This window comes from Podarcis filfolensis, assembly GCF_964270895.1.
Source record: "Podarcis filfolensis genome assembly, chromosome: 3".
Lineage (NCBI taxonomy): Eukaryota > Metazoa > Chordata > Lepidosauria > Squamata > Lacertidae > Podarcis > Podarcis filfolensis.
In genome coordinates, this window is record NC_139606.1 from 75562642 (window position 1) to 75585293 (window position 22652).

At 40.8% G+C, this 22652-nt stretch overlaps 1 protein-coding gene and 1 long non-coding RNA gene across 2 annotated transcripts in view; both read left to right on the plus strand.

The window, feature by feature from the left end:
- DISC1 (DISC1 scaffold protein) overlaps positions 1 to 22652 on the plus strand; it is a 170526-nt gene that overhangs the window by 119484 nt on the left and 28390 nt on the right. Inside the window, 1 exon segment of the mRNA XM_083606010.1 lies at positions 12999 to 13269. Within this exon segment, the coding sequence (XP_083462136.1) occupies positions 12999 to 13269 (271 nt within the window).
- Positions 6893 to 12837, plus strand: LOC310759208. The gene is made up of 2 exons (XR_014546269.1): positions 6893 to 9909; positions 9981 to 12837. It is a non-coding gene; the product is annotated as an uncharacterized lncRNA (long non-coding RNA).

Here is a 22652-nt window from a genome sequence, read left to right on the forward strand (position 1 = left end):
GAGGATTGTTTTAATTATTCAGAAATGTGGACTATGTCACAGGTAGAATGGGACTTCAAGGCTGCAAGGCATTTCACACACATGACCAGAGAAACAAATGTAGATTGCTTCAGTGTTGAGGTGAAATGAGAGGGGGGCGGGGAACTGTGTGGAAATTGTTCTGATTCATAGCATCCAGGAAGCAGAGACAGCAAGCTTCTGGAGTTATTGAATCTCCATTTGAGACCACACCAAAACATCCTTGTCAGCTTGAGTGACATTATGCTGGTTAAGAAAAGGAATAGGCATGGGGGAACACTTTTGGTTCACAGCACCAGTCTACATACATGTGTATTTCACTCTTCTGGCACTGATGCAGCCTGTGCCTTTAAATAGTGCATTTGCCTGTCCATCTACGTTGATAAGGCCTGCGGCAGGCGGGTGGGGCTGGGCATGCCGTCTGATGCTGCCTGTTTTTCCTTTTAAGACAGCGTCAGGCTTGATGTGGAAGGGCTCTCCTTCCAATGTCACACTAGCAGAAGGTTGAAAAATGCCTGCTCTATTCCTTGTGAATGAGTATCCACATAACATCCAGTGGCAGAAAATCCTCCTATTGATCTTGCACATGGCATATTTCAGATAAACTTAGCCATGGCTCATTGGTTGTATCATATCATTAAGTAATTCCCTGTTTGATTATGAAGAACTTTGGAGATCATGAAGAATTCTCGTCTTTTTATTCCAGATCCAAAAATAGAAAGCAAGAAAACAATGTCATTGTTATGTTAATCCTTATTCAGAACATTTGCTTATTCCCCCCTCCTGAGCCGTTGCTGAGATTAATGTTTAATCTTCCAGCTTTGAAGAGCTCTGGTGTTTCCCTCAAGGCTTTGGTTGCCTCTTAAAAGGCTTATCGCTTGGTGTTGTGTTACTCTTATAACAGGATAATCTAAGTATTTATGATTTCTAAAAAGTTCTTCAGATGCTACAGTATATAGTTTCGAAGGGCCTAGACTCTGTAATGAAACATGTGTCTTTATAGGAAAGTCACCATGCAAGTCCTGACCCTCCCCTCACCCTCATCCAGCAAAGCGGTGGTCAGGGATGATGGGAGTTGTAAGCCAGCAACATTTGGAAGGCAGCAAGTTCCCTAATATTGATCTATGTTTAGTAGCATGGTGTCCTGTCATCTAAATCACACTGAGGGTCATCTAGTCCAACCTCTAGAAATGGAGGAATCTCAACTAGATCATACATGAGAGATGACTATTCAACCTCTTTCCTCTTCAATTTCCTCCTGCTTTTGGGAGACAGTGGTGCAGGAGAGGGTGGGGAAGCACCTGGCCCTTCACTTGCCTGACCGGCCTCTTCTGTCAAGCCGTCCTATGCTCTATTCTCCAGTTCTTAAGCCTTCCCTGCTTCTGACTCTTGCTTTCTGGTTGTACAGGTCCCCACAAATCACTGGGCCCCTTTCCCGAGTCAAACTCCAGTACCCGTCAGTGTCTTCCCAGTCCCTTACACCACTCCATTTTAATTGTTGCAAGACGAATTAAATGCTACCCTCAATAACATCTAGGACAGGGAGGTGTAAATTCAAAGATGATGATGATGATGATAATTAATAATAGTTGCGTCCAAGCCATTCCTAACTTGAAGACAGGAACAAGAATATTACATACCACAGAGAGATCAGTATCCACTCTATATTCTGTAATAGCATTCTATTATATCTCACAGGCCACATGGTGATTCGTCCAAAATCCCTTATCACAGTTGCCTCAGGCTCCAAACTACTTTTTTATTTGTGTCAGTCACCATAAATATCACTTCTTTTTTTGAGCTGAAGAATTTAATGTGATTACGCTGTACTCCAAATCTCAAAGAGAGAAAGCAGGCAGAGGAGGGAGCGGGGCACATTTAGTCGCTCTTCTTAATTCCCAGATAGAAATCTTACAATTATTTAGGGGGATGCCATTCTTTGAAGGATGATAACTATTGACAACGCACAAAGGAGCCTTACTTGTTTATTCTGTTTTAGAATTTGGAAAGTAGGAGTATAAATGAATACGGGGTTTAATACGCTCCAACGCTGTGATATACATTTCCATTGCTGCTAAAGACTGACAGTGATACAGTACCCTGGAGCTTTGAAAATGAATACCACCCCCACCCCCCCTTTAACTGATTCCTCACTATTTGTCTTCATTATTTCTATTCAACTTCATCTTTGTTTAATTTAACAAGTGCACTTGTCAGTTCATGAGCATGTGGCAACAGTGCTGAATTTTGAAACAAGATGGTGTGTGTAAGGCATAAGGGGTGTAATTTTTTTCAAGAGAGCTTACATTCAGATTTATGAAATGAGCACTCATTTTGGTTACATGGTATCTTTTACTTAATCTTGTATTTCTCTAAATGATTAAAAGGGCCATGGCTAAATGGTTGAGCAGTTGAAACTTACGAGATGTCACATTTGACAGTCCGACACCCCTTGTTAATGGTTCCTAGGTAGTGGAATCAGAAGAGACATCTGCCTTAGCCCCAAGAGAACTCTGTTAGAGTTGACAGTAGTGGGCCATTGAAATAGCCAGCATATGGTGGTTCTTTGTATTACTTGGATTCTTTAAGGAGCCACAGTTAATTTAATTAGTTTGAAATAAATCTGATTAACCCAGGAGACCCAGTTTGGCTACCCTCCTTTTTTGCAAGCAGTTTCTGCAACTCTTTGTCTCATTTGAACTACATGGAACGTTACCAGCAAAGACTGCAGTGCGCCTTATTCACTAGTAAAGCCCAATTTTGTTCCCAATTTTGGTCTTACACGAATAGTTCTTTTTCATGCATTCCTGTTCTGGGGAAGAGCACCCTGTTTTGGGAACTGTATCCAGGCCCCCAACCAGCTTTATCTGTTCTTGACATCTATAGAAGTGATTTTTGCAAGAGGTTGCTGTTTGGGTATGCCACTTACGTCACACATAGTACATATGGTTAATCATCCCAGTCAGTTCAAGTAATGGAATGAGTATAAAACTCTATCATGGCAAGCCTGGATATCATATTCCTGGAAAAACATGCTGCTGCTGGTGAACGAGGCAGCAGAAGTGGGACTACTAGGGCCAGACTGCCAGGTGCAGTTCTGGGGTCCTCACCTCCAACTCCCTTTGTGTCCACCATCTTTCATTCCCCAGAGTGGCTCCAACCTGACATGGGCCCAGAAGTGCTCTGAGAACCAAAGGAGTGGACTCTTCAGATGTTGTGGGGGCTGCCACTACCTGATAAGGAGGAAGGGATTGACTGAGCAGATGGTGGAGAAGAGGCCCATCCTTTTTCTAACCTTTCTTCAAAACCTTTTTTAGAAGACAATAAGCAAACTGGAGGTAGTACACTGACAACATGCATGAGAAAGTAAAGGGTCTGTTACCAACAGGGAACAATTTATTTTGTTTGGGGTGCAGGGAAAGAAAGAAAAAGGGATCCTCCTAATTCTACCATCCTGAATGTGACGTGAGGCTCCCTGAGGGCATCTTGCTCTGGTTTCCTCAAACCTGGGGCCCCCACTGGCCTGCAGAGATCTAGTCTTGGGTGCATCAGGAGCTGACAGAACCTTAGCGGATAGAAGTGGATAGGGCCATCTAATTACCTTTGGCTTCAACATCAAGGACTACCTTTGCCAATAACCTCCATGCTTTTGGAAACTTGTACCAACAATGGGGTAGCTTCAGCCTGGCTGATGCAGTCTTTCAATATTTTTAGGTACTTAGTTTTCATTTGGGAGGTCAGGTGTGACCTTAACCTTTCATTCCGAGGCTACTGGGGGTCCCTGACCTTTGTGCAGAGTTTCAGGTACACAGGTTAATTGAAGGACAGGCTAGACTGAACTTGAGAGTCTTCCAGACATTGTGAGATCTACAACAACCTTTTGACACTCTGCTCTTGCCTCTTAGAATGGTAGGCGGATGGGGCCACCTCTCTCTAACTCCTATAGTTACTGCCCAACCCAGAAGACTTTGCAGGGTGGAGCAAAAGACTGCAAGCCTCTTGTTTTGTTTATTAATGAATTTAGTTCTGCCAGTGTTAGAAATTCATGACTACTACGCTGGCATCATTGATTCTTTGAAAAATAAAGAAAGAGCACGGGAAAGCATATCAGAGCTAGAAAATCTATACAGCTTATACATTCTTGGCAATGATACAGGTTTTTTAAAATCAATATAAGAAGTCAGTTTTTTGGACTCATTGTCCTTGACAGTGCCCTTTGAAATTTATGAAGTAGCAATGCACAACACCCCAGTTTTTGTTTAACTTTGTATTATTTAAAATTGGCCCAAGGTTAGCTTTATTCAGGCTACTGAGTTGAGCTTTGTTCTCTTTTATCTTTGGTTTTTGATCTCCCAAGAAATACTGATTGCTTAAGACATAGTGCTTTGGGATGTGAATTTATTCTCATTTGTGAAACCCAAGTACAGTGGTACCTTGGTTTAAGAACAGTCCTGTTTACGAATGATTCGGTTTATGAACTCTGCAAAACTGGAAGTAGTGTCCCAGTTTGAGAACTTGACCTCGGTCTAATATTGGAATCTGAATGATGGAAGGGCACCGGTGATGGGAGGCCTCATTAGGGAAAGCGTGCCTCGGTTTAAGAACGGTTTCGGTTTAAGAACGGACTTCCAGAACAGATTAAGTTCGTAAACCGAGGTACCACTGTATGTTTTTTCTCCCTTATGTCATTGCGAAGATTCAAAGTGCTGCAGAGTGGCACCTGACATTTCCCCTTCTTGCATGAGATATACCAAATTCGTAACACATGGTTCTGGGTGAAAGGGCACATTTTTAGGGAATGCAGCAGTATCCAGCAATACACAGGATGCATGAGTGAGGCATGCTGCTGCTGCAAAATGCTGAAGGATAATTTGCACAAAGTTGAAGGGCCAACTGTATCCAGCTGCATCCAGTCAAGGAATTGTAGGGTGCCCGGGCTTGGTTCCAAGCTAAGGGCTGTTGGAACTGTTTCAGCTATCACTGCATTAACTTTACCAAATAATATGGCTGCTGGGCAGATAGCTTCTGGACTCCAGGCGTAGCTGGGCTTTGCAGAGTATGAAAAGCCAGGGCGCATCAACACAGCACACTGCAACACTATGCATTGATGGTATTCTGCACACCTTCATCCCAGGAATTAAATGATACATACTTGAACTTTTTTTTTTTTTTATAAATTTTTTATTGGTTTTTCAACACATATTAAAAAACAATACAACACAATACATAAACAAACAAACATATAAACACGTATAATTTCTTGACCTTTCTTTCCTAAAACCTTCTTTCAGCGACTTCCCCATACCTCCCCTTTCTGCATCCCTGTTTTAAATCATTCCAGCAACCCCTAATTTCAATTTCTTATAGCACTTTCTTTAAATCTTTTTTCTCATATCCAATTGTTTGTTACTGCAATTCTATTTTGCATTACCCAAGACATTTTAACATTCATTAATTTTACAACAATTCTTAAGATAAACTTTAAATTTCTTCCAATCTTCTTCCACCGTCTCTTTCCCTTGGTCACGGATTCTGCCAGTCATCTCCGCCAGTCCCATGTAGTCGATCACCTTGGTCTGCCATTCTTCCAGTGTGGGTAGTTCTTGTGTCTTCCAATACTTTGCTAAAAGTACTCTTGCTGCTGTTGTAGCATACATAAAAAACGTCCTATCTTTCCTTGACACCAATTGACCTACCATGCCCAGGAGGAAAGCTTCTGGTTTCTTCACGAAAGTGCATTTAAGCACCTTTTTCATTTCATTATAAATCATTTCCCAGAAGACCTTAATCCTAGGGCACGTACACCAAAGGTGGTAAAAGGTACCTCCAGTTTCCTTACATTTCCAACATTTGTTATTGGGCGTATGGTAAATTTTTGCCAGCTTGACTGGGGTCATGTACCACCTATATATCATTTTCATAATGTTCTCTCTTAAGGCATTACATGCCGTGAACTTTATCCATAACTGTTCCCAGTCAGCAAACATAATATCATGTCCAATGTCTTGTGCCCATTTAATCATAGCTGATTTAACCGTCTCATCCTGTGTATTCCATTTCAACAGCAAGTTATACATTCTTGACAAATTCTTAGTACTGGGTTCCAAAAGCTCTGTTTCTAATTTCGACCTCTCCACCTGGAAGCCAATTTTCCTGTCCAATTTAAAAACTTCATTTATCTGATAGTAATGAAGCCAGTCTCTTACTTTTGACTTCAATTTCTCATAGCTCTGCAATTTCACTTTTCCCTCCTCATGTTCTATAATTTCCCAATATTTTGGCCATTTGGGTTCCATATTAAGTTTTTTCACTTCCTTAGCTTCCATTGGTGACAACCACCTGGGGGTTTTGTTTTCCAACAAATCTTTGTACCGAATCCAAACATTATATAATGCTTTCCTAACAATATGGTTTTTGAAGCCTTGATGAATTTTAACCTTGTCATACCATATATATGCATGCCAGCCAAATCTGTTATTGAACCCTTCCAAATCCAAAATGTCTGTGTTTTCAAGAAGCAGCCAACTTTTCAGCCAGCAGAAAGCCGCTGATTCATAATACAACTTTAAGTCCGGCAGGGCAAACCCCCCTCTTTCTTTTGCATCAGTTAGTATCTTAAATTTTATTCTGGGCTTTTTGCCCTGCCAGACAACTCTAGATATATCTTTTTGCCACCTCTTGAAACAATCCATTTTATCCAAAATCTGCAATGTTTGAAACAAAAACAACATTCTCGGCAAGACATTCATCTTAATAACAGCGATTCGGCCTAACAAGGAAAGTCTCAAATTTGACCATACTTCTAAATCTTTCTTAACTTCTGACCAACATACTCTGGTTTCTCTTCAGATCGTATAAATCTTTCGCCTTTTACATACTTGAACTTTTTGAGCTTGTCAGAGGAACTACAGTCGTGCCTTGCTTCTAGAATGCCTTGGTACTCATATGCTTTGGCTCCCAAAACCCAGAAGTAAGTGTTCCGGTTTTCGAACATTCTTTGGAAGCCGAATGTCAAACGCAGCTTCCGCTTGAGCGCAGGAAGCTCCTGCAGCCAATTGGAAGCCACGCTTTGGTTTTCGAACATTTTTGGAAGTTGAATAGACTTCCGGAATGGACTACCTTTGAGAGCCAAGGTATGACTGTATAGCAAAGCAAAGCTGTGAAAATAATCTCGTGCTAACCTTATGTTACAAAAAATCCCATCTCTTACAACCCTGTTGCAAAATTATTTTGCATGTGTCACTCTTCATGTGTCAATTTAGAGAGGTGGGCAGGGCTCCCTGACATTATTATATCAGGCAATAGCTTCAGAGGGGTTTGCTCTAACTGTTGATTGGTGGTTACACCAAGTCCCTTTGAAGATGTACTTTGGATTCAAACCATGCCTACATTTTTCCTTTGCAAATCAGCAAGTTTTCTGGAAACAAAAAATCTCCACTTGCAGGTATGGTTTGAATGCAAACTACACCTGCAAAGGGACTTCAAAGGGACTTACTGTAATCTTCAGTCAGCTAATTGGTGAATGCAGAAAGCCTCTTAGAAGGCACACCAACGGGGAACTCCCCAGTGCAGCTGATCCTAGTGTGGTTCACTTTCAGCTGATTGGTGCCATCAGTGATCCAAAGAACAACTGGGAGCTCACTTTAAGCTCCCATCAGTGTCTTTGTGACTGTGTCCTGATGTCAGGTGTGAGGCACATGGGTGTGGTGTGGGGGGAAACAGTCCCAAGAGCTAAATTGGGACCCACGCCCTGCCTAGTTAGGCCCACAGGCTAGAGATCATCTCACCGTGCTTTATGCTAATGGAAAACTCTTTCTCACAGTGACTATTCTTATGTAGCCAAAACTGTACGGTCCACATGCAAGAGGGAGAAATCAGCAGATTTGAGAGAGTTCCAAAGTTTCAGAAGCACAGCAATGCTTAGCAGCCACAGAACAGTAACTATCTGTGAGGGAGCAGAAAATGGGGTGGGAGAGTTGCATGGAATATCCTGGAAAAGGGCATGATGCACTGGGTGGCCAGAACTCTGGACAGGAACATTCCATTCTGCAACATTTTGTTGCAGGTCTTACTTGTACTTCTTTTACTAGATATGGGAGCATTAGAATAGCTCTCTGTGCAACAAATTCTGTATATTATACACCAGATAATATCCCTTTAAAAAGATACAGTGTTTAAAATAAACCAATTAGAAAGTAAGCTCTTACAAGGCTCCTTGCTGCTTTCCTTGTCAATTAGTTAATTTCTTTCCTTTGACAAGTCAGCTCTGCAAGCTTATCTTCATCACCTTAGAAAGAAATCAAAGGAAAAACAATCAGCTACAGCAGTCTGTCATTTTGTGTTTCCCATGGAGATAATTTAACTATAACACAGTGACATTGAACATTGATAGGAAAATGACAGGCCATGATTAAAGTTTTGTCCTAGATGAAATGAATGTCTGGCAGATGAAAAGAATACATAAAACCCCAACCTAATTCCCATCCCTGACTCTTGCTCAAATGCTTTTTTATGACTGTTATTGCCTAGTATTATGTGGTATGTTGTTTTTAATAACCATAATCAAACATCCATTATTGGTTTTCAGCAATAGAAAAATTGTTCTTTCCCCTATATTTTCTCAAACGGCCTTACAGAGTATAAAGAGTGGTTACATAATTTGTACTCTCACATAAAATACAAGGAGTTTGCTCTGCCCTCAAGCAAGATATTGATGTCAGGGTGTGTGTCCCCCTTCTTTTAGGGAAAGAGAAAGGAATAATTTTGTCATGCTATTTTTAGAGTTCAGTGTAACTTTCAGCAATTAGGCATTGTATTCTGTGGGTGCAGATGTAATTGTTTATTCTAGGCTGTGAAACTGAAGATACTAATTGTTGATATGTAAGATTTAGTAAAGGAAGAAGGCATGGTCAGACAACCAATATACATTTTCAAAGCAATATACGTAAACAGTTTCTTTTACAATAAAGCATTGTTTTCAAATAGCTTTGTTGAATCCGTGTGCGGATTCTGCTACTTACATGCATGTGAGAGCAACAGATTTTGTTGACATGTTGAAATGGCTCATACTGATCCTAAGTGTGTTGCCCCCATCTGCGCAAAGTGTTTCTCCACTAGTGGTTCCATTCACTTTAATGGAAATGGCAGCTCTGGTCAAGCTTCCTTTTGTTGTTCCCTCCACTGAAGTGTATATGGAGTGAGTGGAGAACCTCCACATAAGCCATGGAGGCACAGAAAGGGACTGCAATATGATGACTGAATGAAACAACTGTTCTGATGCATCAGCCAAGCACTCCTTGGCACAAAAGCTTTCCTTCTTGTTCTAGAAGAAGAAGAAATGATGTGTACATTTGAGAATGTCTGCTTGTGAATTGGTTCTAAAGTGTGTTATTCTGCAGAAGCAATACTTGTTAATTTCAATGGAGTTGACTCAGTGTGGGCACCACTTGCACAGCCCTAAATCTGTCCTTGGGTAGTGTGTGTGTGTGTGTGTGTGTGTGTGTGTGTGTGTGTGTTTGTGTGTGTGTGTGTTCCTTCTCAAGAGTGTTTCTGATTGTAGCCCATTTAATTTCTCACTTCCTATTGCTTCATCACCACCACCATCATCATCATTTAATTTGTATGTAGCCTTTCCATAATTAAAACCATACTCAAGGCAATTTAGAACATGCAAATATTTACTTTATATTTACCATCTGGGCTGTGATACCACCCTTGAATCTCTGAGGCAAAGGCTCTGGGACATATCACATAGTGATCTCCGATCTCAATCTCATGTTATCTGTGGCCCATTAGCAGTAGGAATTCACTCTGGGTTCGAGTTTCAGACACCTGCATATCTTATGATCAAGCTAGGGAACTATTGATTAAACCACTACAGTGGTACCTCGGGTTACATACGCTTCAGGTTACAGACTCTGCTAGCCCAGAAATAATACCTCGGGTTAAGAAGTTTGCTTCAGGATGAGAACAGAAATCGTGCTCCGGCGGTGTGGCAGCAGCAGGAGGCCCCATTAGCTAAAGTGGTGCTTCAGGTTAAGAACAGTTTCAGGTTAAGTACAGACCTCTGGAACGAATTAAGTACTTAACCCGAGGTACCACTGTATTGGCAAATTGGCCGGGTCAGTCTGAAGCCTACTATATCAAATATCTTCTGGATGACAAGTCCAATGATATCACATTGGCCGTGGCAAAGTTTCTTTCAGTAGTCATACGAATCAAAGATTAACATACCCATGACTAAACAAATAACGCTTCGGTCTTCCTTCCCTGGGAGGTTGTCTGTATGAATCTGTATTTAATTCTGAATCCATGTTATGGGTTGTTGGACCGCAATAAAGATTATTATTAATATAACAAAAGTAGTCAAAAATAATAAATAAATCACATCAAAAAGTACACAACCATAACTGAACGATTTTCACACAAATCATAAGATCTAAAAACAATGATATAAAATAACAGCCCCCAACCCCCCCAACAGTACCCCAAACAATACTCCAACCCAAGAGTCTGTAGCTGGAGTCGGTCAAGGCCCTGCTCTCCCAGGCAAGGTGGAATAGTCCAGCAATGCTGGGAGCAGCTCTTCCAGGACTCACAGCCAATTGACTTCTATGATAGAAAAAAGCGTAAGCATGCATAGGGCTGGATACTTATCTACTTGTATGATATTAATGACTGTAGACATTTGGGATAGGCAACATGGAAATCAATTATGCAGTAGAGAAATGAAAGCTAAATTTTTAAAAAGTTAGATTATGTAAAAGCAAGGTCCATAAAATTTCCTCTTTGAAAAATTTCTAAGTGTCAGAAGATGGCTACTGTAACATGAGCATGCTAGTGTTAAATTCTCAAAGAAAGTAGGAGTTAAATGTTGAACTTACTTTAAGTTCCAGTTATTACACTTTTAGTGTAATCTCTGGCCTTTACTGACCCACAGACTAAAGCAGATTATAGTAACCATAAAACTAGTAACACACAGCAAGAGTTACATTTTGTTTACCAGTTACATACAATTTTATCAACTAATTTGTCCCAGAAATGCTGAGGCATACCTTCAAAAATCAATATTTAATTGTACAGCCGTTATGAAATACATCTATAACAATAGTATTGTGCAGGGTTTTTTGACATCCAAAATTAATCTCATTATACTAAAGAATATGCTGGGTTAATCTGTTTCCCCCCACTGCTGTATACTTTCATACCACATATACATATACATTTATATCACAAAGCTTTTTACAAGATGATAAAAGAATCCAATTAAAAGTTCTGACAAGTAAACCATTTTTAAGACGAATGCATGCTGTATAATTTAGATTTAATCATCAAAGCCAATTATGAAGCACAATAAAATGTGTTTTGATGCACTGCTTTTCATTTTAATATAACTTCAATTTTTTAAATTTGAAATATTTAAACTATAAGGAATATTGCAGGACAAATAGATGCTCTGGGAATAATTTTGCTAAAAGTAAATCATACAATGGAAGAAACCTGTACAATAGATTAGACAGCACCAACATCATGCATAAAAACAGGATTTTCTGTGCATACCTTGCATCCCTATTTGCCGCATGTATGCACCTCTCACACACCTGCTCTTGTGAATTAACTTTCATCAACCAGTGGGATCAGCGTGTCAAATAATAGTGAGCAAAGTTTGATGCAAATAACATTTCACTATTCGAAAAGTTGAATCCCCTTTTAGTTATTAGCCGATCAGTCAAAATAACTAAGCAACTATGCGCCATTTTACAAGGGAAGTTTATACAAAAACCTTCACACAGAAGCCTAAAAAGCTTCCTTGAATTGAATCAGACCATGGGTCTATCTAGCTCAGTGTTATTTTTGCTGACTGGCTGTAGCCTTCCAGGATTTCAGAAAGGGGTCAGAGTTAAATATTTAAGTATTGATCAGCTACAATATAGACAACTAATAAGGGACTCTGCTCAATAATGTCCTCATTTCTGTGATCCCACTGGGATTAAGTCAGCGATTTGGAGATCTCAAGCTGCCTACCAACTTTAAATGAAGGGCCTTACAGACTCACAGTAGCAATGCAGTGGTTCTTTTTCTACACCATAGTTACTCAACACAGGCAAATCCAAAATAGTATCATCTGAATTCTTCTTGGGGACATATGTTTATTTATATCTGCTTCATATCAGAAAAAGAATTGTACTAAAGAATTGAGAATTACTAAGCCATATAATCAGCATATCCCAAAAGAAAATAAAGCTTAAACAAAGTGTTGGATTGAAACATATAATTGTGTTCCTTGGTTTTAAAGCACTTTGTGTTCATCACAGGTTCAATGTGAGGAAATTAAATTATGCTATAAATAGCAAGTTTGGGCTGCAATCTCATGTACTTCTAAGCTTCCCTAATTCCTGAGTCTGCTGTCCAATGACTCCATGGAGCCAGAAATCTATGGTACTTTAACAGACGCAACTGTGCACAAAACTGCCTAATCCTGCAGATACAGTGTGCACAGAGGGACTCCAGAGTGCACATAGAGCTCTATACAAGCAGGGACTGGCCCATGCTTTGCATACATACCCCAAGACTGAAGTGAAAGCCCCTGCTTCAGTGTATCACTGGACCACCTCCATTGAGTGGGCAGGAAGAAATTGAATTGGGCCATTTTAGACTACTGTGCAGCTTGGTTGGCTACTGTGAATGAATGAGACACAGAATTCTCAAGACAGCTATAGATTCTGGAGGACAAGTCAGAACCTCCACAACCTAACAAGCACCAGAGAACATCATCCTATTGCAGGGTCCCCCTTGACATCTATCAGTTACTATTTTGAAGGGGGGGAAAAGAAATTTGCCAAACTGGTTTTTGAGAACTATTATTTTATTTTATCTTGGTAAAAATATAAAACAAAACAAGAAATTCCCAAAGCATTACATAAGAGATGAACTCTTGTCTCCGAACAAAGTTCTTATTTTCTTTCTGGCTTTTATTTCAGCTGTGGGAGCCAGCTTCTTGAAAGAGTGTGGGAAGTTGACTTAGAGGCCTGTCAACTGTTGATCCGAGGGTTTCAGCTGAAAGAAGGTGGTTGTTGTGTTTCCGAGGGAGAAGAGAGCCAAACAGATGAAGTGGAGGATACTGCCGATGCCTCTTTGAGCACCAACCGGGAACAATCAAAACACTTTCCAACTCAAGATTCCAAGTGGAGTACTCTCCAGTGCCCTGTTATCCAAAGCAAACACCAGAGTACACACTGGGAACTGAAAGAGGTATCATGTTGGTTTTTTGCTGTTTGCTTTTCAGTTTGTTTTCCACTGATGTCATTCTTTTCATTTTTGACAGGAGTTTCACTTGGGCTTAAATGTTAGCAGCTCTGGTAAAGAGAAATGTATGCTTGGAGTCTGATGATGAAGCCCAAAGGGACTGTGTCGCACATTACCAGTCTCCTGCATAGAAGATCACAGTGCATGGGACAATTCTACTAACCAGTAACCAGTTCCATGTGTTGAGATTTACCAAAGATAGGAAGCAGCTTCAGTTAAGAAGTGGTCCTTAGGGCCCAAACTACACATGACAATGATAATTTTTCCTTGAATGAATGTAGAAATAGCCAGCAGAGTCCCCCACACCACCCCTAAGCTGGAATCCTGGGGTGGGAAATATGGAGGCTTGAGCGCTTTGCCTCCACTGCAGTCCTGATTCCCAATTGGAGACCCTGCCCCTGCACTTTGCATGGGGAGGAAACTTAGTGAAGTGAATGCAAGTCATTTTTGCCCCATGAAAACTGTGGGTGTTGGAGGTCCATTCAGGGACTGCAACAGAAGAGGCGATAAAGCCTCCCTATCTCTTAACCATATCTGGATTTCACCCCCCAAAACACAGTGCCTATTTCTGTAAGAAAAATAGAAGTACAAAAAGAAAGTAGGATGGGCAAAACTGTCTGTTTCAGTTTCTCACATTCTCATTTTTCCAATCTTAAGTTTAGTTCTCCATACTTCTGCATTAATTTGTGATTTTTTTTTTAAAAGTCATCATGAAAATCCATCAGCATTTCAATGCATATTTCTCCTAATATAAACAATTTTGCAATGCAATTTAGCCTAAAACAAGTTTGTTTGTGATTTTTAATAATCTGCACATTTTATGAATACTACTCTCCAGTAGTATTTGTTCACCTTGCTTGACTAGAGAAATTCATTTCAAAACTTGGAGAAGTGTGGAAGGCTAGGCTTCAGTTCTCATATTATTTTGAAAAGTACAAATTAGGCAGGTTCACCTAGAACAGGCTTCCTCAACTTCAGCCCTCCAGATGTTTTGGGACTACAATTCCCATCATCCCTGACTACTGATCCTGCTAGCTAGGGATGATGGGAGTTGTAGACAAAAAACATTTGGAGTGCCGAGGTTGAGGAAGCCTGACCTAGAATGTACCTCCTTTATCCTATATTAGTATCAGCACTTTCCCTTTTCTCCACCTTCTTGCCTGTGTTTGTGTGAATATATTAAACCCCACATCTAGTAAATGGAGAAAATGCAGAAAATCATAATGGTCATAAATGAATCTGTTTATGTGCCCTTGACACTCTGATGCATGCGTAAGACTTAATTTGAGCCAGGGTTGCTGGTTCTTTATCATGAGAACTACTTCAATCTCCTTTGGCAAGGCACGCCACCTGAGGCCTAAACATTAGTCCTCAGTCATGCAGGCTGCGGCGGCTGCGGGGGGGGGGGATCTGACCTTGCAGTTCTGTGATGGGAGAGAATCGTGAAAGGCAGAGCTAAAATGTCTAAAACCAGTGCACAAAACAGAGCTCAGAAAGTCCTTCATCTAGCAAGCCTTCTGTGACACCACAACCCCCAAATAACCAAAGGCAGAAAACATTGTCAGTGTGAAAGACAGCACAAAATAAGCAACGGTGGCTACAGCAAGAGGATCAAGGAGCATGAGGTTCTCATTGCCTATAGTTCCTAACCTTCAAAAAAGCAGGCGAGGGAAGAAAGCTAATATACCTGATTCCAGTGCCAAGCACAGAAGATTGTGACCACTTTCTCAGTGCTGAATAGAATAATTCTCACGAAGTACATCTTTCTCATTAATCTTTCCACTCCATGAAATGGAAGTTCCAAAGCAGTCCATCATCCCTGGCTGTGGGGAACATGCTTTCTTTGTATTTGGTCATACACCACTTAATATTTCTTTGCAGCCACACTCTCCTTCCAAAGATGGATTCTGTGGAGCTGCAGCATTTCATTTTATGGTGTCTCATGAAGCTAGAGGCCATACATAACCTGTATTCTACTGGGGAACATTTGTGTGCCCTGATAGTATGAGTCCTCTAAGAAGTACCACTTCCTTCAAGCTATAGTCTGAATCTGTATTATGCTTCATCTCCTAGTAAGGTGGACCTCAACTTACTGCCCAGCAACAGTTCCTTGAATGACACTAAAAGCTCAGGGAGGCCTGAAACATGTTCCAGGTACTAGTTTAATACTGTTTTGTTCCACAGTCCTTTGTGGTTTGTTAGTATCAAACAGAGAGGGAATGATAACCCAGGACAGTTGAAATTGCCTATTTATCTGTGGAAGTATGTGGTGGAGTCAGGGAAACTGATTTCAGCATTCTAGATTCTGCCTGCCTTTGCAGTAGCTGTTAGCTCCACGGGCAAAAAACATGCACCCGTGTATGATGCATTATCATTAATGGCATTCTGAGAGGCAAGTATTTAGAATCAGATTTACAAATCACTGTGGAAACCGATGATCACAATCTTATCTATCTGATTTGATTCTGTGAGGATTCTGCAGTGTCTTTGTATATTGATAAGAATGGGTAGGAGCGAAAAGGAAACTTCCTCTGTTTTGAGCCTATAGGGTTTATTAGGCTGATATCCAATGATGCACATCGGCAGTTTTGCTTTCTTTCTTCCCCTTCCAGCCTTCTGTGCTCCGGCAGTAGAATGCAAAAATTTGTTAAGGAAGATATTGGGAACTGATTAACATTACATCAAGTGATAGAAGTTCGCTGTTCTTTAATTTAGTACTTTAATGATACTTCCAATGACTACTTAATATCCTTTCAGTTTCCAGATGTTTACTTCATTACCTGGACCAAACATTGTAAACTGGAACCTATTTTCAGGGAAGACAGTTTTAATTGAGGTTTTCTCATGTAAAATTAGTTCTCCTTCTAGCTTTGATTAAAATTTAATCTTCCTTTCTCAGAGAAGATTGATCACGAAAAGAAACATGTTCTACTTTATATATAATTTGATAATGGATCTAATATATTGTACAAGCCAATTCCTATTGTTCCTAGTTCTTTTAGGATATTGGCTGTTACATTTATATTAATTTATTGTCTTTATATGCCACCTAGAATATATTTTATGCCTACTTGGAAAGCTTGTAACTTTCTATTGTGGGTGCTGTACTAATGGGTGATATCCAACATTAGTCATACTCAGAGTAGATAGATTAAGATGAATGCATATACCTAAATCCTTGGATTTCAATGGGTCCACTGTGAGCATGGTTTAGTTGCCTATTCACCCAGTTGCTTTAACTTTCTATGGGAATGTATAAATTTATTGTGTAGCATTTGTCCCATATCAGTCTATTTACTTGCATAGACCATAATCCTTTTAGTTTCACTTGTATTGAATGTTCAGTATTACTTATATTTCTATTCCATTTTCCTCTAGCTTATCTAAAACATAATTACATTATACGTAATGCAGCCTGTAAAAAAGAAATACACAGAGAATGAAAAACAAAAAGCAACCAGCAATAAACCCCACAAACTGCCCATTGGTGGTGGTGATGACAGTGGCAACAATTACATGCCTCCATCGCCAGCTCTCCTGTATAAAATCAAATACTCAGCTAGTAATCCTCGCTTGTGATACTAGGAATAATAATGAACTTACTTTCCAACTCTATGTAGTAGTATCATCTTAATGCCTCCACACTTTGTGAGAATAATTTTAAGGCAGGCCTGTGGAACAACCCGATTCTACATGCACATTAATCCAATACTAGGACTATTCCTTTTATTTTCTCCTTATATGTCCTTTACTGATTTCATAATTATACAATCAAAATGCCTTTATGGCAGTATATTTATATATTATTTATTTGTGGCATTGTTGTTCCCACGATGATTTCCTTGCTTTGATTATGGTTTTGACCATTAAATTCTTGCTTCTTGCTAATGTACAAAAAACACACAACACACTATCATATTTGTTATGAAGATAGATAGATAAATAAATAAATAAATAAAATCCCTTTTAAAATAAACACCAGCAACCACCATCCCACCTTTTCCAGACTGCATGCATTTTGAAAGGAAAACCCACAGTTTATATCCGAGGGAACCTTCCATAACTAATTCAGTATTATATTTTGTACTAAGGAATCTGATTCTGAGTACAAAATGTCTTGTATAGATGACATTTAGTTGCTGTTAACATTTTCCTGAGTCCATGATTAATATCCTAAATATATTCAGTATAATTAACTATCCCTGTTGTAAAAACCCTTGATATTCTGCTTGGTTCTTTTCAGTGCAGTGCTATAAGCAGATGTTTCCAGGAATCTGCACAAGAACTTTGTGATTTCGTGGCCATAAAATATTCATGTTTTGTCTAAATATTTTACAGCCTGGTGAGAAATGTTTTGACTCCTTACCATCCTCACCCTGCCTCTAGCAATGCAGTAATGCAGTACATGAAATACCTGAGAAATGAGGAGGAATGTGCCCATTTTGATAGCCATAAAGGGCATGTGCAACGGATTATGAGGAAATGAATGCATAAACCACGACAATGTAAAGTTGACCTCCTGCTGTTATTTTGCACGTAAATATTTTTAAAAGGCACTTTCCATGGAACCTGCAGTGGAACAGAGGAAATCCTTAGAATACATCTGTCCCTGGATAGAAAACCTAGAGAAAAGGCAAAGAAGGAATATTAGGTGTATCATTCACACATAATGCTAAGCCAAACCAGGGATGCAATCACAACCGCTTTGCTATTCCCAGGTCCTTCTAGCTCAGCATTGACATGGCAGCTAAGCCAAGCTTAGCATGTCATCCAAATGTGAGGCTGTGCTCAACCTCTCTTCTCCTAAACCATGACCTGTAGCCAAGGTTTGTTGTCGAAGAGTGTTATGCAGTGGCTGCCCCATTCCCCTACTGTTGCCACTTTGCTTGAGTCTGGTGGGATAAAATGGACAAAACTGGAGAAATGTGTGCCAATAGGTGTGACGTCGTAATTTGCCTGAGACATTCCTCTTCCCAGTTTAACTCCAGCCCTGTATTATGGCAAAAACCTTGGGCTGGATGTACAACTTACTGAGCATCCAATTCCAAATATCAGTGTGTTTTAGCACTGGGAGGAAGAAGTCCATTTTCTTTTGTTGCAGGTGTATTCTGCGACACCAGTAGTGGAATCGTTATGAAGCATCCGCACACCATTTCACTTTATTAGTTGTTCTGTGATGCTTCTCTTGTGTTACATTTTTTCCATCAGGAAAGGCACTCTCACACTATTCAACATCAATAGCAAACCCCCCACCCCCCACATTTGTGTTATGAAAGGTCACAGGATCTTAGCAGGAAACCATGGGACATGTACGTATTGCAAACAAAGCAGTCTGGCCACCCTGATACCATCGTGAGCACAAATCATAATGAATGATAAATAAGAAGGATGACCCTTTCTCCTCTGGTGCTTCCCCAGTGCTGTAAAACATGAAGTGGGGAGGGGGGATTTGCTGATCCAGGCGCTTAGCTAAACTTTACCTCTCCATGCTGCTTGAAAGTACTTCCAAGTTCTTAGGAAATGGAGTATGTGAAATTGTCCCAATAGTTTTGCTGCTTGCATAACTCGGAAGTTAAGACAGGAGCCTTAACTTGCAATTACATTGTTTTTGTTGCATGTGTGAATTTGTAAGAGCCTCAGCTCTCCCCTTAAACCAAACATATTTCTTTGTGTATAGGATATTCTTACATTTATAGATGTTCTATGAGATTTTACTTTCAGTTTGTCAATATTTTCATAGCACTCTGTTACTATGTGGGGTTTTCCCATTGTAAATTTTGGATTTCACAATGTGGCATGTTACTGCATACTGCATACTGCACCACCTTTATTCCAATATCTCTGTGTCTTAACCTACTTGGAAAACTGCTTCTTAATTGTAATCTACTCCTTATAATTTAAGCAATTTACACAACAGCAGTCCATCTGGTGCCAAAAAGTCTGTCCACAGTATCTGAGTGACGTTTCCACCTGCTTAGTGGAGTTTTTTTGGGTTTTTTGCTGCCCTGTCAGATTGTCTTTTTAATTTTCATGTTACTGTACTAAAAAAAAAGTTCACATTTCTTACAGTCTAACACACATTTTATTAAAATGATTCTAACAACTGAATGAAGTAAGCCACATGCCACAGAAGAATCAGCACTTCCATAGCTGGCTTTTTTAGGACAGAATGGTGGAAATGCATTTTCAGTTCCTGAAACATGGGCTCAAGCAGGCCTGGCGTCTCTTAAAGGCTTTGACATGACTGCCATTCCTTCTTCAAAGAAAACTGCATTGCATATTGCAGTGCTTAGTGGCTATTAGCTAGTTGTAGTGCTTTTGTCAGCAGACTATGGCACATTCCTGTAGATTAAAATAGCCCTTAGTCCAGGGACTTGATACACAGGGTATAAAGGGCAAAGCATTTAAAAAATCCCTGCACTTTTATTTTTACTTTAATTAAATTTCATATTTATAGAACACCAAATAATTGGCGCTACATTTATTGCTTGCTTAAATGTCAACACTGAGCATTAGTGAAGGTCAGTATCTAAATATGATTTCAATACCCGTAATCCTGTATTGTAGAGGGATTTGGTAAGAAGGCACTTGACTTGCATTGCAGTACACCGAGAACCACTGGAAAACTAGACTGCTCTCAAAGTTACATCACAGATAGACTGCTATTATTACCACTTTTTCTCACTACACTGAGAGCCTGCTGGATGTCAGGCACCACCATCACAACTGTACCTTTTTGACTTTATCATTGGGATGCATTTAATTTCTCTTTTCTTGATTTACTTCTGCCATGTGTGCTAAAAATAAACACAGGAAAGGAAAAGGGGATTGGAAACTTTCAGTACTTTGAGCTGTCTGGAATATAACCATTTCTGTTACTTATAAGCTGGTGTTTTGCACTGGTCTAGGTTTCTTTTTTCTAATTTAGTCTAGGTGAAATGCCTAGGAATCGTATTCTAAATTCTGGGCCTCATATTTGTAAAAGCAAGGTCCCCTGCTTTCACGAGCAGCAGTATATCTCCACATGATGGAAGGAATCAGTAGGATTAACCCTTAAACAAACTTGTGGTTCATGGAGGTCTTCTGGCCCATTTTCATTGCATTCCCATCTTCTCAGTGTTTTTAGCATACAGTTATGAGGTCCATGAAACACTGCTAGAAATGCAGGAAAGTTTTCTTTCAAGACATCCCCAGACAAGCATTAGGAAACCAACCAAACAGACAAAATGCAGCCTGTTGTGGCCCTGCATTCATTTGGAATAGCTCTGCTGTCTTATATAGCCCAAATTCCATTTTAGGAATTGGCAAAGGCTGTAACCCAGTCTATCAGAATTGGAATGAGGGTTTGTGTGTTGTCTGTCTCTCTGTCTCCCCTTCTGAAATTCCATTTCACATGTTAAATCAGTTTTCACAGCTTAAGTGCATGACATTATTCCGACCTTGTCTAGCTCAAATTGGCCCAGGAATCTGGAGGTTGAAGCATTACTCTGTTAAGAAAGTGGAGTTCCCTGATTGGCTTTTCACAAACCCTGTTACGAAAAAGGAGCAATGCTGCTGAGTGCTCCAGATGGCTGGAAAGCCAAACAGGATGTTGATGTTTGGGGACTGTACCGTGGGAAGAAGGGACAGTCTATTATGTGCTCTGAGCACCGGATGTTAGCTCAGAGTGTCACATGACCCTGTACTGGAAGTACATGGGTGGAGTTATTCTCTCTCTGCAGCTGGGTATCAGAGGGTACAGACATGTTTTCTCTGCACTGAGGAAAGACAGAAATAAAGGCATGTAAATACATTTCTGTCTGTCTCTTTCCCCTCCCTGGGGATGGCAGGGAGTGAGGGAGGAGGAGTGGCTGTGTTCTTCTTTCACGTTTGAAGAAGGATCGGCCGATAAAGACCTCGCCTTGTCTTGCCGGGAGTCATTGACGGGGGGGTCAACATGGAATCAAGCCGGGCACCTGGAGAGTGGCCAAATTCCTCTGAAGACAAGGCTTGATTCCAACATATGGTAGCAGACGCTGCTGGTTATCTGATCCATGGGAATCAGCATGAGAGGTGAGAGGTTGATGGATCGTGTGCCATCCTCTGCACCAAGGAAAGAAGATAACGTCTGCAATTGCAGCCAGAAGCTGAACAGACGGCTGGCACCAAGAGGGGGTGTTTTCCAAGCAACAGAGCCCCAAAAAGGTATGCTGAATATCGGGCTAAAAGTGTGAATGCAGAATGATTTATTCTCTGGTTCACGAGAGAGCTGCGTTTGGAAAAACAAGCTCTAAAAGAAAGGCTTACATACCAGAAATTCCTGTGGTAGATAAGGATTCCCGTCCCGGGGAAGGTTGCTAAGCAACGACAGTCGGCAGTGGAAAACTACTGACACCTGGGGCTGGCTCAGTCAGAGCTGGGAAAGCGAAAGTTGTTTTGACTGTGAGACTGTGGAGATTGCCTGCCTGCCTGAGTGAGAGGCAGAAAAACAGCTCAAAAAGGAGCTTTTGGATTTTAACTAGCTCGAGGGTGAAGAGCTGAGACTTGGATTCAAAATGGATCCCAAGAAGGGGGGAGCCTTGCCTTACCCGCCTCCCCTGACTAATGACAATTATTCATCTTGGTCTGTAAAGATGAAGGCCCTGCTGCAGAATCAGAGGATTTTTGGGGTGATTGAGAACCCCATCCCTCTAGCACCAACCAGAGGTTGGGAATCACAGAATGTGAAGGCCAGGACGGCTATAATTCTGTGTGTCTCGGATGATCAACTTGTGCATATTCAGGATTTGGAATATGCGCGTGAGATTTGGGAAACGCTGCGTAGAACACACCAGAGAGATGCTGGCTCTTCAGCGTTGTTGTATTTTGAGAAGCTGACCAATCTGAGGCTTGCGCCTGATGGAGATGTTCAAGCGCACCTGACGGAAATGAAATATCTGCGCCAACAGATGGTGGAACGCAATTTCCGTCTGCAGGAGGAAGTGTTTTGCTTCATGATGATTAACAGCTTAAATCGGACTTACAAAACCGTTGCCAGTCAGCTGGGTTCCCTCCCCGCGAACGATTTGACCGCGGAAAGGGTGTGTGCCGTTGTTTTGAATGAACACGACAGGCTTGCTGCACTGGAGGTGAAGGACAGGGGGAGGGAAGAACGGAGTTCTAATTCCCCCACTGATGTTGCTACTGGAGAGGATGCTGTAGCTTTGAACGTTGTCCGATGCTACAACTGCGGACAGGCTGGGCATCTTCAGCGGAACTGCAAGAAGCCACGCCAGCCGAAAGGAGCGAAGGGCCGCTCCGCAAAGCCTGAGGCGTCAGGCAAAGGTCATACCAAGTCTTCGGTGAAACCT